This window comes from Phalacrocorax carbo, chromosome 2 (assembly GCF_963921805.1).
Source record: "Phalacrocorax carbo chromosome 2, bPhaCar2.1, whole genome shotgun sequence".
Classification (NCBI taxonomy): domain Eukaryota; kingdom Metazoa; phylum Chordata; class Aves; order Suliformes; family Phalacrocoracidae; genus Phalacrocorax; species Phalacrocorax carbo.
The window spans coordinates 111,739,956-111,758,241 of NC_087514.1; the positions used below are offsets into that span (position 1 = coordinate 111,739,956).

The 18,286-nt window shown below is 39.8% G+C and overlaps 1 protein-coding gene across 3 annotated transcripts in view; it reads right to left on the reverse strand.

Annotated features, from left to right (window-relative positions):
- Positions 1–17,024, reverse strand: part of SUGCT (succinyl-CoA:glutarate-CoA transferase) — a 332,529-nt gene extending 315,505 nt beyond the window's left edge. For 2 of the 3 annotated variants that reach the window (XM_064443856.1, XM_064443855.1), the window contains exons 1-6: positions 16,727–17,024; positions 12,656–12,707; positions 12,487–12,560; positions 9,010–9,095; positions 8,173–8,223; positions 4,022–4,142 (exon numbers count right to left, since the gene is read on the reverse strand). In XM_064443856.1, the coding sequence (XP_064299926.1) occupies positions 4,022–4,142; positions 8,173–8,223; positions 9,010–9,095; positions 12,487–12,560; positions 12,656–12,707; positions 16,727–16,913 (571 nt within the window). In that variant the 5' untranslated portion in view covers positions 16,914–17,024. The remainder of the gene's footprint in view (positions 1–4,021; positions 4,143–8,172; positions 8,224–9,009; positions 9,096–12,486; positions 12,561–12,655; positions 12,708–16,726) is intronic. The other variant, XM_064443854.1, reaches the window with a different exon arrangement.
- Positions 17,025–18,286: the final 1,262 nt, after the last annotated feature.

Sequence of the window (18,286 nt, forward strand, 5' to 3'; positions counted from 1 at the left end):
CCATATCCCTAGCTAGACATTTTATATACATATAACTTTCTATAGCACTACCAAAAAAACTTAGATTGTGTTCTCAGTCTCTTTCTATCTGAAATATTACATTTGAGTTCTCAGGAACCTACTAGATTTAGCATGTCTCAGTTCATTGCACTTCAATACCAATCCTTATCAAGTTCAGCTTACTCAGATATACTGCTACAGGAGATTTATAAATACTCATTTACCAATTTGTTCTGAAAACCTTTTATACTGCATATTCAGATTAACGAAGTTTCTCAAATTGAAACCTTGCAGAAAATGGCTCAAGTATGGAAACTCCTTAACCTTCCCCACAATAAATAGTAGCATACGTAACTTATCTACCATAAACATGTTTTAATGCTTTTACCAACCTCTTCAGCTGTTTGTCTAGCCTTATTTATGGTAGAAAAACAAAACAGTCTCTTTCTGTAGGCATTTATGTTTTAATCTGAGCTGCTAATCTAAGCAATTTTTATCAGCATGTATTTTAACAACCTGATCTCCTTTTCACTGATTTTTTTTCTATTTTTTAAAGCTAAACATTACTACATCAAACCTCTTCTAGTCTTTCTGTCCCCCTTCACAAAAAAACCCAGTATATTTGAATGTAGTGGAGTCATCCACAGCAAAAAATGGTGTTGAATTGTAATATCTCGGATCAGGCCACAGAGCTTTTAGAAATAAATCAGGAATTCTTTCTTCTTAAATCAGTTTTCGGCCTGATGGGGGGGGGGGGGGGGGGAGGGAAACAGCAACAAAACAACGAACAAAACTTACTGCCTACATATCACCATCACGTCCTCTCTGTGATATATGTATACTTGGTCCTAGTCTGGTTACTTCTTTTAATATGCTTAGACTGAGGCTTTGCTATTTCCTGCCTTGATTTAATTGATTTCTGATCTGTCGTCTTTTTTAAAGGTACTAGATATTTTATGTCTTTATTCCTAGAAGATGCATTGTCCTTAAATAGATGTTCCTTGTCACTTATTGGATGTCCAAGACTTAAGCAACCATAATTTAAGATCCAAAGTTGTTTTATGGGTGCCTGACAAATATCACTTAGCTTATCACCTCCTGAACACCTTCAACCTCGAATAACTTTAAAAAAAAAAAAAGAAAACACAGAATCTTTAGTTAGGTATTTATTTTTTAATGTTTATGTGTTTTTCATTATGTATAACATAACTAAGCTTTAAACAGCAAAATTGTATTATCTTTGTCCAACTTGTTTTGACAGTAAGATGAAAGTGTGCAAGAGGTGGAAGCCGAGGCAAGTGACCTAGGAATATAGAGCTACTGTTTGAACATGCAAGTGTATGGGTAGGAAAGCCAAGGCTGACCTGGAGTTGAATTTGGCAAAAAATGCAAAGAGCAACAAGAAAGGATTCTGCAAGCAAATCAGCAGCAGAAAGACAACTAGGGAAGGCATGGACCTACTGCAGAATGAGGCAGGGAAACTGGTGATAAAGGACATGGAGAAAGCAGAGGTATTTAATCCGCCTTTGCCTCAGTATTCACCAGTAAAGATGGCCTGCAGGAGTCCTAGGTCCTTGAGACTAGAGGGCAAATCTGCAGCACGGAAGACTTACCCTCAGTGGAGGAAGTTAGGCAGCCCTTAAACTGAACATAAAGTATGTATCCTTGTAGCACAGGAGGCCAACAGCATTTTGCAATGCATTAGGAAGACTGTCGCCAGCAGGTTGAGGAAGGAGTTCCCTCCCCTCTACTCAGCACTGGTGAGGCCACATCTGGAGTATCGTGTCCAGTTCAAGGCAGATATGGACTTACTGGAGCAAGTCTAGCACAAAGCCACAAAGATGATTAAGAGACTGGAGCATCTGACATATGATGAGAGAGCAAGGCAGATGAGACTCTTCAGCCTAAACAAGAAAAAGCTCAGGGGGATCTTAGCAATGTATATAAATACCCAGTGGGAAGGAATGAGCAAGAGGAAGCCAGATCCTTCTCAGTAGCACCCACTGACAGGACAAGATGCAATGGCAAATTTTCCTGCATGTGGGAAACCTTTTTCACTGTGGGTGATCAAACACTGACCAGGCTGTCCAGAGCAGCTGTAGAAGTATTCAAAACCCAGCTGGACACAGTCCTGAGAAACCTGCAAGACACTGCTTGAGCAAAGGGGTTAGACTAGATGGTCTCAAGAGGTCCTTTCCACCTAAACAATTCTATGATTCTGTGAAATTGAACAGTGTCTTTCCTTAGGTCCTCACTTCAAGCAAGTTTTTTTGCCTATGATCAGCAAAACACAAAAGCACTCAAAAGTTGACATGTAGTGTGAACAGATTTCACAGATTGGTAGGGGTTGGGAGGGACCTCTGGAGATCATCTTGTCCAACCCCGCTGCTTGAGCAGGTACACCTAGAGCAGGGGCCACAGGAATGTGTCCAGGAGGGTTTTGAGTGTCTCCAGGGAAGGAGACTCCACAGCCTCCCTGGGCAGCCTGTTCCACTGCTCTATCACCCTCACAGGAAACAAGTTTTTCCTCATGTTTAGGTGGAACTTCCTGTGTTCCAACTTGTGCCCATTGCCCCTTGTCCTGTCACTGGGCACTACTGAAAACAGCCTAGTCCCATCGTCCTGACGCCCACCCTTCAGATATTTATAGGTATTGATTAAATTCCCCTGCAGCCTTCTCTTCTCCAGGCTGAACAAACCCAAGCCTCTCAGCCTTTCCTCATAAAGGTGATGCTCCAGGCCCCTGATCATCTTGGTAGCTCTCCACTGGACTTGCTCAAGCAGTTCCCTGTCCGTCTTAAACTGGGAGGCCCAAAAGAGGACACAGTACTCCAAATGTAGTCTCTACTGTAGTAGAGGGAAAATTTACCAAATAAAAGGCCAAGCCACCTCACAGAAATTGTAGCTTGCATATAATTTTTATTCTTTTTCATCAGTTATGGGTACAGCAACTAAACAAACCAAAAAAATGCAAAAAGCACTTGACAAAATCCAATTGTAAGATTACATGCACAAGCAAATGTGGAAAACATTGTGGTAACTAGACACTGATCAACCTAAAAATGTTTTTAAACAAAAGGATTCTTAGCAAGCCCAGAATATAATTGGTTTTCTGCTCATCTTCTTCAGATATTTGCCATTCAAACATGATAAATATGTCACAAAAGACTAAAAAGCTATTTGTTTCCTATTAAATGACATCAATACCCAGCAACTAAAAAGCCAAAGCCATTTATTTGTCAGAAATTCAGAGGCAAAATATGTTTGTAACTAAGATTTTAAACCAGTCTAAAAATACCTGTAACGTCTGTGTTTTAATGTAATTGTATTTTAACAGTACACTTTTCATGCACAGATTCTTTAATTTTAGTGCTCGATCAAGACTTTTTGGGGTGCTTTTTGTTGGTTTTTTAAAGTGTTTTTTTCAGGCTTACAATTATTTTTACATGTATGCTGTTCCTGATATTCATATGTCTGCTTTCTTTTCATTCTTCCCAGCATTATAAAGTACCTGCAACTCTCCTACCTTTTCAGTTAACAGGCAATAGACTGTAGTAAAATAACGTAAAACTTCCATGAACATATCTGAAGCATATCTGAAGAGAGATATGCTTTAGGGCAGTAAATAACACTGTGATTACCAGATTTGAAAGCTGCAATATGCAAAATGACACAGTAAAACTGTTGGGGGCGGGGTGGGAACCCACCCCACCACTGAGTTTTTGCCTAGTTCAAAGCAAAATCCAAGGAGCCCATCCAATCCTGGCTCCTTTGAAGTCAATAAGAACATGCCAGGCTGGCAGGGTAATGCCACTGTTGAACAATTTATACGCTATTGACATGGTTGCTACCTCCCAATTTTTCTATACCTGTTTTTGAATTGAACAGTCAAACTCACTTAGTCTTTCAATCTATCTTAACTGGCATTAAAATAATATACTTCTATATAACCGCAGGGCTTTTATAACAAGTTGACTGGAATGAAGGAAATAATGAACACAAGTAATTGAAATTAAAATACCTGTTATTGAACAGTACACTATGTGAGGAGCAATCTTTTTAATGTCTTCATAACCTAGACCCATTTCAGCCAGTTTCCCAGGGACGTAGTTTTCCACAAAAACATCAGACACTGCTGCAAGCTTTAGAAAAGAAAAGGATGAGTAAGATTTGTTAACAAGCTTCCAAAAGCTCAGTATATTCCTCATGTAACTTAATTTAAAAATCTCACTAATCAAAATGTTTCCAGTCTTCCTGACAAAATGAAGCTTAAAAATCTACTGAGATATTTTTCAACCTGTTAGACTGTACATCTGTGCAAACTACATTAGAGATGCTGTGTAGCTAGAAAAACTGTGAAAATCCCAAAGCAACTAAACAAAACCATAATATTTTATCAGTATCACATAAATTTCCCAAGACTTGGTGATGGTGATGATTGCTCTGAAAACTTTTATACCTGCACTTAGCTTGAGAAAAAGGTGGGAGAAAGAATACATCTTTACCCTTCGTACTTTCTCTACCTTAGAAATAATTTTATAAATTGTTTTTCATTTTAAAATCATTGATTACAATTACTGTTACAGAGTCCATATATCTCACTTCTTGTATGTAGAAGCAGAATAGGGAGCCCAAAAATTTTATTGGGTTAAAATTAACATCTTAAAGCCACCTCAATTAGAACAGTGCTGTCAAGCTCTGCAACATGTCTTTCTCCATCACATCTAAATGAATGACCCAGTCCAAAAAATCTACTGAAGTTAAAGATTAACATATAACTTTTATAAGAAAAAAAAAATGTAATTTAAAGGCCATTAAAGTTATAAATAGATACACATGTTTCAATAAGACTTATACTAATTAAGAACTTCTGAAGCAGGAGAACTACATGTTACAAGAAAGATGTATGCCTTGTAGATTTTTTGCTTGATTGGGTTCCGCCCGCCCCCCCCCCCCCCCCCCAGGAGTTAAAGAAACTGTTCCCTGACAGGTACACACATTTGTGCACACATTTTAGCATAACCTAAAACATTTGGTTTCTTAATGCTATGTTCAGCTGATGAGAGTCACATTCTCTGAAACTACCATGTTACTGTCTGATTAATATATTCAGTATTTAGACCACCTTCTATAAACTAGCATCATCATAACAGCAATCACAAGCATTTTTCTTCTAGCATGTAGGCTGTTCAGCTGAATTTAAGGCCAAAGAAGCTGCCAGGCCAGCAAGTATTTAACAGGAAAGCTAAAAAACAAGGCAGCACACAACTCAGGAATGGTTTAACTGGATGAACAGAAGAGACATTAGTAACATGTACAGACACTAAGCTCAGCATACAGTAAAGGTGCATTTTAAAATACGTTATGAAGTATTTTTGAAGTGACTACGTCAAGAACCTGTAGGACCACAGTAAAATGAGAAACTGTTCTCTAGATTCTTAATAAGCATTGCTGGGTTTCAATGTGTACGGCTGGCTGGTTTGTTAATTCGTGATTCTGTAGAAGTGAAAGGAACATAACTTCAAGGAAGTTCTTAAAAAATAGACATTTTTCACTAGAACGTTCTCAAGATCATCCAAGTTTCCACAGAGCTAAAGCATTTGCTAGTAAAAACAGAATTAGCTCAGACAGATCTATGGTGTCCCAATCCTCTGTGCGGGACAGCAGATCAAGCCAGCAAAGTAAGGTAAAGGGAACACAACAGGGGCAAGCTATTTGCTCTTTAATAACATGAAAAGTAAAGCCAAGGGGTTTTTTATTTTCTCTTTAAATCCTTCAGAGTACATACATAAATACTTTTCAAACTGGTAATACCACAGCCTTAGCTTAATTCATTCAAGAGACAAAATCAGTTAAAATTTGTGTATTGATTTCACCGGGATTTTATAATCTACCCAATTTATGGGGATTGTATGGGCTAAAATGGTTTGAGAGTTGTTGTCCATCTCATACTGAAGAAATATCATCATCTGCAAGCCACTGAGGAAGAAAGTGTGACATACAGTTCTGTAATATCAAAAGCACCATACTTCTGGACTTGGCAACATACCTGGGATGACAACAGTGCTAAGCAAGGATACAATGACTTGGGCCCAGCTCAGCAGTGTATATATTCTCAGAGAGAAATTAACATAAATTTTCAAGACATCCTACAAGTGCTGTGTCAGCTGTGCGACTAACGTTTTCATGACACTTGGAAATAGTCTTTAATGCATAAAGGCAGCAGTCTCTGTATACTCACTGAGCCAAGCATAGGTACCCAGGGCTCTGCCATTGTGGAGAACTGGATTCAGACTCTGATCCAAAGGGATTTGCAGTCTAAATGGGGTTCTAAGTCCACTGCCAACTGAAATTTCACACTTCATGTCCTACAAGTCCTCTGAACATATAATTTGTATTTTAACCTCTAACAACAGTGCAATACAACACAGACTTGAGTTGGAATACTATGTATTCCAGATAGGACTTATATACTCAACATCTATGCCTCAGGAAAGAAAAGAAGGCATCATGCATGCCAAAGTAGTTATTAAATTGAATAATGCAAACAAATAATGATGTTACTAACTTGATAAAGCAAACTATTCATACCTTTTGGAATTTTTGTGGGTTTTTTTTTTTGTGGTGGGTTGTTTTTTGTTGGGGTTTTTTTTGGTTTTTTTTTTTTGGGGGGGGGGGGGCGGCTTGGGGGTTTACAAAAACTCCACACAAAGAAGAATGTGCATATACATGCATATAAACATATACACACACACACACGTGTATATGTGTGAATAGTTTGCTTTATCAAGTGAGAGAGCATGCATAAGACACACTGACCTATCAGCTAAAGGCAATGGAAGGGAAGGTGAGCCAGCAGCTCCCAGCCAACTGAATTCTCACAAGTTCTTCATAAATAAGTAGAAAAGTCAATTAGTTAAGGCTAGATAATACTCAGGAGAAAGGTATGCTCAAGGTTCTTAAAATGAGCTTTGACAATAACTGCAGAATACTGTTCTAAAGAGATACTGAGCCATATTACAACAAAAGGATGTGAGCGCATACCATCACCAAAGACAAAAAATAATTTTCACTCAGGAAGACACACAAATATTTGAAAGGCAGTTAACAGCAAGCCAAATGCATTAGGAAGGAAGACAAGAACAAACACTGTCTGTTTCCAAAACCTTTAGAAGATAAACATATGGCTTCATAACAAATCAACAATAAATGGTTCTGTTCTGCAAAGAGAAAAGGCACTGCAGAATCCTTGGCTTGTAAGCTCCAAAGATTTCCGTATGAAGTATCTTTCACATAGCTGACAGGGAGGAAAAAAGGTCAAAAATATCAGACAACGTATTTCCATTTCATTCAATATTCCCCCCAAAAAAAAATACTACCAGACAAATTCCACTTATGGCAGGACACAGTCTCGCTGTGAAAAAGTCATTGAAACTGATACTGAAACAAGCAGTAACAGAAGCCAGCTCACCCTCTTAGATGTGTTAGTACTGCAGGGCTAAAAACACAGCACTAGGAAGTAGCAGGTCTTACATTTCTCAATTTAAAAAAAGGGATAATGAAGCACAAGTTTCACAGAATGTGAAATACGATGCTTTTAGTAATTTTTCAATGGAAAAATGGATCACCCTTAAATGACCTTTACCTTCTGAACTCAAATACTGAAAAAAGAAAAAAGAAAAAAATATTAAGTTTGATCTACAGGACAGTATTTCTTAGAAAGATGCAGAGCAACTGAAGTCATGAATACACTGTAACATTCAAAAACCTGCAAATACTGGAGCCCAGTATCTCCTCTTTGCAAACTGCTCACTGACTTAATCAGATCAGTCTTAAATCTTTCTAATGAAGTAGTACAGCAAGATCAAATGCAGCAACAGTAAAAGGAAAATGCTAGGCCATTACACCTTTTCCTCACAATATTTCATCTGAAGCTTCTGATGACATTTTCATGTAAATTTTATACCTAAAATCATTAGCAATTACACCATACTCTGAGCCCAAAGCACAGCGTACAGAGGCTATATACTGTAATTTAACAAATTTATTGCACACACACATATTTTTAATAATCATGTATCAAATTAATACTTGAAATGCAGAGTTTATTCTTTATCGCTCAGGATCAAAACAGTACAAAATAGGCACAGTTTGCATGCTATCAAAACTTACCTCTCTGATCAGCTTTGCTCCTTTTGAATCCTTCATGTTAATAGCTATACTCTGGGGATAAAAAAAAATTACAACAGTAATTTATGTGAAAGCTGTTCTGGTGATTATCAGCCGCTTCTAAACATAACCAACAGTCAAGTTTCATACTACAGCTAAATCAAGTAAGTAAATTTTAACACACACACCACCTCCCCCCGCAAAAAAAAATTCTGTTGGTAAAGCAAGCTGCGCTGTTTCACCCATAGATCAGACAAGCACCAAAACAAGCCTGACGTATGTCCAGCTAGGAGCTGCACTGCAGTCTGTTCACTGCCTGTTCGCACAGGACCTACTACTGCAAGTACACATGGGGACACGAGAACCACTTGTTTCAATGGCAACAAGCCATTAAACAGCACAGGCATGTAACGAAACTTCATCTTAATCCCGAAGCTTCACAAGCTTCCTTTAGCCAACCTAACTACAGTATGATGCCTCTCTCCTCCAGCTCCTGCTGATGCAGGTCAGCTGAGATGGTACCCCTGAAAAAAATGATCCATCAAATAAAATAACCCTTACTTTCAGCAGGGTTCATTTTCAATTTGCACCAGCAACTGAGGACTAGCAGGACCACTCTTGCTTTCTGAATTTGCCTCAGCTGACAACAGCACCATACCAGAGATTTGCAGCCTTTTTTGTTCTAAAAAGCTCTTTTTTCTCCTGAAATTTATTCCTCATAACTTAAGGCCATTGTAACTATTGCTCCATTATATATGTTAAGAATCAAACAAAGAAGTATTGTCTTCAGTTGCAATTACAGAAAACATAGATTAATGTTCAATACTGCACTCCATATACCTTTTTGTTTCTATTGACACTGAGAAAATAAACACTTTCTGTTCCAGCAAAAGGTGGGCCCCAGGCTCTTGTATCATCACCAGCTCCTGAAAGAAATACCATCGCATTTTCATAGTTGTTCAATATCACACTGCCAAGAAATAAAAACATCATATTTAAACAACCTAAGCTTCATCTAGCAGGCAGGACAAAAATTAGTCTATTTATTTTAGGATATTTATGTAAAAAAAATACTGAAAAGTGAACAAGATTAAGCAAGTGAACATAGTATTTGCTAGTGGTGGAATTACTTTTAGGCTTTAAAATATTAATATACAGCCACATACCACCAATGTATTCATGGTTTTTTTGGTTGGTTTTGTTTGCGGGTTAGTTTTGGGGTTCTGGGTTTTTGCTATGTTTTAGGTTTGGGTTTTGGGGGGATTTTTGATTGTGGTTTGTTGTTTTCGGTTTCTTTTGAGGGTAGGATTGGGTTTTTGTGGTTTTGGGGGTTTGGTTTGTTTTGGTTGTTAACTTAAAGCAGAGCTACAATACCATTCTTATAGGCAATCTGGAAGAATTTAGCCGAAGCTCTTGACCTGCACACCAAGACATACTGTGTACATGGTCATTAAGCTATTCCTGAAACAATCTGGACACAACATCAAGATACCACTGATCAGCAACAACTTGTTAAGCTGCACACTGCTGGAACACCAACAAAAAGCAGCACTTGGTATCGCTGGTGCAATCCCCTACCTCCAGCCCTTCCAGAAGGCTCTTGCCTTAGAGAAAGACACGATGGCATTAAAGCTGCTGCAGGCACTGACGTTATTTATGCTTAATTTCAAATTTTAAACCTTTCTTAAATGTCACAAAGACTGGCAATCTCTTTTAATTAGAATTAAAACTAAGACTGGCAATCTCTTTTAATTAGAATTAAAGCTAAATTTAAATTCAGCTATAATCATCATCCTGAGTGCTAGCAAGCATGCACGTTCCTGTACCTATTTTTGATATTTAGAATTTATCTACTTGTTAACATCACATGAGTGAAAACTTTCCTTAGTGAGTCAACACAGAAGACTCCTTGATACTAGCATAGATACAGAAACAAGCTGAAAGACCTTTGGTCTTAGAAAATACAGCCACTGTCACAATTATGCTATACACTATGGTAACAAAACCTAGAGCCATTTAAGATCAACTTTGATAGAAGTTATATAAACATATAAATTACTCATCAACATTTGTACTGTTCAGAATCTCAAAGAACTATTTTGGTTCAAGCAGGAAGATGGCGGGGAGGGAATCTCTTTTCTGTATGTTACAACTTCAAGCCATTGAAAACAAAACATTTCAGTAATATCTTCCCTGTAGGACACTAATGTGGCTACTATTCTTTATGGATTAATACTCCTGTGAAAGTAGACATCCTCTCACAGAAAGAGCCAATTACTTACATTCTAAAATGTTTGGAATTCAGAATTGTCAAGCTGTCCTTCTCCTTCAATCACAAAACAAAACCCTATAAGCTATAATGCAAATCTCCAAAACTGCTACTTCATACTGAATTGCTGACATTGATCCTTTCCTACTACCTAGATACTTGGAATAATACCACTGTGAGTCTCACCTGACAGTACAAAATTGATACAGCTTCTGCCCTGTCACAAAATTGAAAATATTTGAAACAATGGTGAGTGATTAAGGATGACCCATACGTTGATGTGACAAAATTGTTGTTAGACATTGTGTTTTGTTAGATATTCAAACATTCAATATTCCCTATTTAAAATAAAATATAGGGAATATAATATGTTTTAGTATCTTAAATGTGTAATTATCTTCACCAGCTCTTTTCAAAACTAGTAATAATCAAAAGAGAGTTTACATGCCTCAAATGCGTAATGATGCATAAAACAAAGCCAAATGCAGGGAACATTTCTAAAAAAAGAACTGAATGCCATTCAATTTGTTATTCTTCTTGTATGGTCTTACAAACTAAGTATAGCTATTCCATAAGAATGAAGCAATTTTTACCATTACCCAATCCTCAACAACTCTTTGAATAAGAAGTGCATGTGCTGAGTGGAAAAAAAAAAAAAAGCCAATTGTGTTAAGCTGAAACACACAAAAATAAATACATTTGATTTATTAAGCTAATTACCCAGAGTCCACTCATACTCAGAAGGAGCTACACAAGTTTCTGCATCTGAAAACACACACTCAAACCTCATTAACCTCAGACAGTTTCAGCACTAGTACCAAGATTTTCACGCAAATTCAGAAATCTCCCTTTTCCAGTGAAATCCCATCTCCACCTATACAGGAATATCAGATCCTGGACTTTAAAGATACAACTGCCTCATGCAGAAAACAACTTTTGTTCACTTTGCACAATTCCAAAGGAAGATTTCTCTGACAAGGTAATTTTTCATTAACAGCCTGAGACTGTACTGCAATATTAAAGTTACCTTCACAAGAAAGTTGATATATTATGCCAAGTCACCTTATACTCTGTTTGCCAACCCCACTAGATCTATAAAATATTACACAAAAGCAGTGCTAAAACCAGCATGCATAGTTTAAATGTTCATGTTACCTTTCTTCCTTGTAATAAGAAAAATGAAAATAGAAAGTGGGGTTTCTGCTTCCAAAATTAAAATGCCTGTCATTTTATCAGTATTCTAATCCTGAGTAGTAAGATTATTCCTATTTAAAATTACCTAAGACATTTTGGCTCAGAGGGAACTGAGCTGAAGATTCTGAATTCCCAAATAGGAAAAACACCTTTTTCATAATTCTTCTGTAACTAATTGCTGGAGGGATTTGTATGTTTGTCAAATTTCTCATGTCAAACACTACATTTAAAAACCCTGTTTTAACTCTCTCACCATGTTACAAAAAAAACACCATGCATTGAAACGTTCACAAGCTCAATTTAAATCTAAGTGAAGTCCAAACAACTCAAACAAAATCAATTTCGTTTCAAGCGATGGAATAAGGCACTTTGGTAAGTGATGACTCAGTACTGTTTTGTACATTAATACCTGAAAAAAGTACATTACCTTAAAACTTCAACCTTCTCACACTCTTTTCTAAACAGAGAACACTTCTGATCAAAACTCACATACATGGAGCACAGTGTTAAGCTTACAGCAAACACATCATACATGTGTAAGCAAACCTACTAATAACTAGTTCTCTACCATCCCAGAAATAGTACAAGGATGCAAAATGTCCCCGAAACGTGAAAACTACCAGCTCAGGAAAAACATACAAATAGGTACACAATTATTTCTTAGCACAATACCATACACACACTGTCACCAAAAACACACCATTACCAAATAAACATAGTATTGTCTTTCTAATATTTTCACAACTTTTCCATCTTGCATTCTTAGTCATGTGTTACTTAAAATACATGAACAATTTTTTGTTAAACTACTCCACATTCTTCTTATATCTAAAATAGATAAACAGAAATCTTACCTGGTCTTTCCACTTTGATAACTTCAGCCCCTAGATCTCCTAAATTCATTGTGGCAAAGGGCCCTGCAAGCACCCTGTAATATTAAAAAAAAATATTGTCGTCTTAGTTTTTCCTATCAGAATATTTGCATCTGGACAGACTGTGCCAAATTACAGATGAAACACACACCTTGTTAAATCAAGAATTTTCACACCATCCAATGGCTTTATATTACTAGCACCTGACAAGAAACAGAAAACAGTAACTTACTCTTGAATTATTTTTTGGTAAGATATTTTTCTCATTAGTCTGAAACAGCGTTTTTATTACACTCTCCCATCATCCTCCCTCATCTCCCTCCCCAAATAAAGGATAATAAAGCTGTCTGCACAGGTAGGATGTTAGGAGTATATGACATTAGTAACCGCTTTCAAAGTTGGAAAACCTTATGGTGAACATTGCAGGACCTATCCTAAACACCTAGCAATTCTAGAAGAAAGCTACTTGTTAGAGATATTTTTATATGTGCCTTCCACAAACACTCATATAACTTTTAAAGACTAATCTAAAGAAAGAATGACACAAGCTAAAACTAACGGTAGCAGACCAATGTGAACCATAGTATCCTCAAAGTGTTTTGACCCATGTAACCTGTGTGGACCTGTGCACTTGCATCACACACAGAGGAAAAAAAAAACAAAGAGAATATCTGCATTTCAAAAAAGAGGTTATAAAACTGAAGACAGACTATATGAACCAAGGAAATACTCACTCTATATTTAATTTTCAACAGCAGTTTTACATGCAATATAACTACTAGGAAATCACAATGCTTTCCTCCTTTCCCTCACCCTTTCCAACTTGACTACTCCTAAGAAACAACAGCAGCAGCAACAAGGGTCACAGGCAAAGCAAGCAATCTCATAGTCTAGACCACAGGTTTGCCAACTATCTCTTGGGTGACTTTGGGTTATCTTCTGCTAACTCAGTGTCTTTAATTACAGGCTGGGGATGCAAACACTTCATCACCCCGTATGGATAGTAATTTCATTATTATTTGGAAGGTGGTCTTATACCACACCCAAAAAAAAAATCCACGCAGCACCTGGCCAATAACACCACAAAATTACACAGTACTGATCTGTGGTAAGCATCTTTTTGTGTTTGTCCAGGTAACAGAAAGATGCAAAACATTTGGGGGTGGGGGGTGGAACCTACAAAAAAAAAAACAACAATTAATTCAAGCATAGAGTTCCTTACAGAACAGGAAGGAGAAGAGAAGCACAGTCCCTCAAAGCATGCAGGGCAGTGTGGTGCGTTTCCCAAGTCATGCAGGAGTGAATGCCTGTGTCACCTGTTCCACACTCCCTCCATCAGACCTGAGCCACCCTTCAGTCACCCCAAAACTCTCGCTTCTACCTTAATGTATATATGGTAAAGAGGACATGAATATAGAGGTGTATATATATAATTAAAAAGCTACAGAGATATGAAGCAGCATTGGGAATTCAGGGCTTCTGCTAAAATGTTTTCATTCATTGTACTGCTCTCAGTAAGAACACTTGCATTCCATTCCTCATCTTAAAGACGTTTGCCTCAATTATTACCCTCAATCACTCCCAAGGGATTTGAGTTTAATGGGTTTTGGTTTTTAATACAACGTGCAGGCCAAGCAGCATGTTGAAAACATGCTTATCTAGAAGTGGCTACATATTTGGCACATTTCAAAGCCTTTAGGAAAACTCAGGCTGGCCCCTCTCTTCAGTGCTGCACACCTCAGTGAGAGTTCCAGGTGTTGCAAACTACTTGTGCTAGTGTCAGGTAAACACCACAGACCCTCCAGTGTAACTTCAGTTTTACCAAGTCGGCTCTAGCTGAGCAAACACCTAAGCATAGGCTTGTCTGTTAGGGAACTAAGTGCACCATTTGCTTCACAATGGCATTACTCCCTGTTTAGAGAAAATACGTAAACAACAGCTTTACTGAAAAGCACAGCTCCCTGAAAAAAAAAAATAAAAAATCATTTTAGTTAACAAAAAGGGTCCACCTTCCTCTATTCTTTCCACACCTTTTAATGCTGCACTCTTACTCTGTGGCTCACTTATTCTGCTCCTGAGCCAGCATTTAGCGTTACTTCGGTTTCTCACAGATACACTACCAGAACAGCAGCCTTTCAGAGCCAACAGGTCCTCTATCAGTGGCTAACTGAATTGCAGGAATCCATAAAGATATTTCTCAAAGAAGCCTATAAAGTGTTAAGATTAGTCCATAAATATGCATTTATGCATAACTAAGACTGATGAATTATTGTAACCTCTAACACTCCATTCAGGGATTAGGACTCTTCTAATAGTTGGAACAGAACAAGAAAGAACAATTGTTGTTTCAGAGACCAACAGACCATTGTGACTATCTTTTAATGCTGATAAATAACACCGATGTCCACAATAATAAGGAAATATAAGAGTGATCAAAAGCAAGCTTTTGAAAATCTGTGGAAAAAAAATAGACCTGTTCGTATCTTCAAACTAGAAGAGGGCAAATATTCACAAAGGAAACATACAGGACCTAAACTTGCATTCCATCAAGGCACTAATTTGCTGAAGCTTTCAACAGAAAGCCTTTTGACCATCAGGGAAACAGCAGTTCTGGCACACTGATCCCGAGTACCAGAGTGCTACCGATCCCTTACTGCAGGTACAAAAAGAAACAATACCATACTACAAACAGCAGAAGAGATCAGAATTGATCACCGTTGACCAGAAGCATCTCTTGGTTTGTTTGGGTATTTTTTCCCCTCTCCTTGCTAGATTCCTATCAGGCACATACCCAAATTTACTTTTCCTGCAGAGTGTTTTTGGTTGGAATTCTGGCTCACTAGTCCAAATTCTCTAAAATGCAAGCTCACATTTTCTCTTCTATTTTTGCTTTTATTTTTTCCAGTGACTTGGTGATTGAAAGAAAAATCCATGCTCCCAGCTCTAGCTATATCCTATTTGTAAACTCTTTATTCCCACGATGCTTGAAGTTACTGTAAATTAGACAGTCATATGTACCTTTTATAAATAACTTTGATGAAAAATAAATCAATCCATTCACTCTCAATATGATTTAAACTGTTTAGTTAAGCTCAGTAGGTTGTCCCAAGGTTGGCCTAATGTAACGAGTAAGCAACCAACAGAGATCGTTCTACAGAACAGAAATGCAATTTTCATGTCATATTCTCCAAAAAAAAAAGCTTTCCTTTAAACTTGTAGAGTGGCAGAAGAGAGCACAAAGAACTGATTAGTACACTTAATATTTTTAATGCCAGAGCAAGTTAACAGTAGATAAACAGATTCCATCCCAATTACATCCAATTGCAGATGACATCACTCCAAAAGTCTATTGTCTCTGCTTTGATTGCACAACCAATTTGTTTTAATTTACACATGCAGCAAGTTATGATCAAGTCCATCACCACCGTGGATTAATTCAATATCAATAGGTACACTCCAACCAGGGACAGGCTCAGCATGTTCATGTTGGGAAAGGGAACTCCAAATTTGCTCCGATTCTAATGCAATCAATGCAATTGTTAAGTAATTTTCTATGTTATCAAGTAAGAGAGAAATCGGAAAGCCAGAGGAAAATTACTGTGTTGCAGCTTGGTTTTATTTTTCTTCACTATAAAGCAAACAAACAAGCGACTGAATGAAGTTAGAGTTTTGCAGCCTTTGAAGAATCAGGCCTAGAAGCGGGCAGCAGGCACCTTCCCCGCCGCCCCACCAGCCGAAGCTGCCGGGGGAGCTGACCCGCTGCCGCCGGGGCTCGGCCGCTGTGCAAAGTCCAGCCCCGGGCACCCTCGGCACAGCCCGCAGCCCGGCAGGGAGCGGAGCGGGGACCGAGGCCACACAAGCGCGGCCGCCCGGCGACCCCCGCCGTTGGCCACCCCCCACCCCAGCCCCACCATCCCGCCCTGGCGCCGAAGGCCCCGCCGCGCCGGGGCAGGGGGACGGGGCAAGGGCGGCAGCAAGCTCCGCTCCCGGCACGATGCGCCCCGTTCTCCCCCTCACAGGAGGGGGCCGGACGCGGCGCTGCCGAGGGGCGGCGGCGGCGGCAGAAGCCTCCCTCAGGTGTTGAGCGTCCCGCCCGCCCCCCCAAAGGGGCTCCGACCCCTGCCCGAGCCGCTCCCTCAGAACCCCGGCGGGGTTTAACGGGCAGATGAAGGGGAGGCTGAGGAGGAGGAAGGCGCGGCGCAGCACGGCACGGCACGGCTACCTGCCGGGGGAGCGCCCCCGCTCCGCACCCCGCCACCGTTGCCAGGCGAGGCGGAGGCGGCGCTCCGGGCTGCGGGGCAGCGCGGCGAGGCGACACCGCCACCGGAGGCGGCGGCCGCGAGGAACGGGACCCTCCACATCCCGCCGCCCCAGCGCCAGCTCCTTCTTGCCATCCCGCCGCGCAGCATCTCGCCGCGCCACCGCTCGAAGCGCCGCCAAAAGGTGCCCGCTCAGCCCCACGGCGCAAGCGCCGCCCGCCACCGCCCCTTTCCCTCTCCCGCACACGGGAGGAGCGTTAAATTGTTCCCGGGTTGGGGCGGCGCGCAGGCGCGGCCCTTCCCGCTGGTGGCCGCGGTCCTCCGCCGGCGGCGGGGCCCCTCGGCGCCGGTACGGAGCGCTCCCGGTTAGAAGGGGTGTATCTTCTCCTTTTCTTAGTCTAAAGGACGCAGGTGGCTGGACTTTATATAATAGGGAGGTGTCTCGCATACGTCGCGGCGGTAATTCCAGTTCCTGTGTAAAAACCGCAGTGTTTATACGAAATAGACGAAGTTTTTCTCTTTTTTGCTGCGACATCTAATTTCTGGGCAAACCAAACGGTTGATGGCTAGAAACTTGTACTTCCAGTCTGATGTACAGACCGTGACATACCACATCGCTAAGGTGGAATAAGAGTAAAATATCCCCGTAATAGTTTTCTGTGCTTACAAGGTAGGCAGCTGTACTGGGCGCCATTAAATCCTCTCACGAGCACGAGGTCCTTTATCTCCGTTTGGCTTCATCAAGGTGCGACATTACTTACTGTGCAAGCTTTATCTTCAGTTGGACGTAGGTATGGAAGGGTTAGCTTGGATTGGCCATCAAGCAGTTCTTCTTTGAGCTAAGTACTTTCAGAATATTTTCAGTTTGTGTTAGGACAGAGGGCAAGGCTTGTTACCAGAACACCATGGTGTTTTCTTGCTCTGTAATAGGATAAAAAAAGCCTCCGCGGGGGTTCAGCATTTATTTCTATGCTGTGAGGGTAAGGCAACAGCTGCACCTCAAGAACAGCTGAAACTTCTGACTGCTTGAAAATGAGCATTACAAACAGCACAGGCTTAAGAAGCGTTGCATGCCAACAACAAAAAAAAAAAAAACAAAACCACCACCCAACAACTGTTTAAAGCCAAAGAAAAGCAAGGCTGGTATCCAAAGCGTAGAAACATTCTGCTTATTTCATTGTCTAGCTTTTGTTCATTGCTGTTCTGAAAGCCGTTTTCAACTTTCGGATCTTGCAACGTCTTAAAACTGAGTAGTGCTTTGTCGCACTGATGGAAATCTGGAAAAAAACCCCAACTCAATCTTTACTATTTTGTACTGAGCTGTTGAGGATTTGCATTAACATACCTGAGAATGGAGGAGGAATGCTAGTAAATAAGATAGTTAAACTGAGTTTCTGTTGCTAAGTATGAGGTTCTCCTCTGAGAGAGCATTCTCCCATGAGTTTGTATGCGTAGGTCTCATCACCTGAGCTACCACTCTACTGAAGGATTGCCAACAGTTCAAACTGATTTTAAAAAAACCC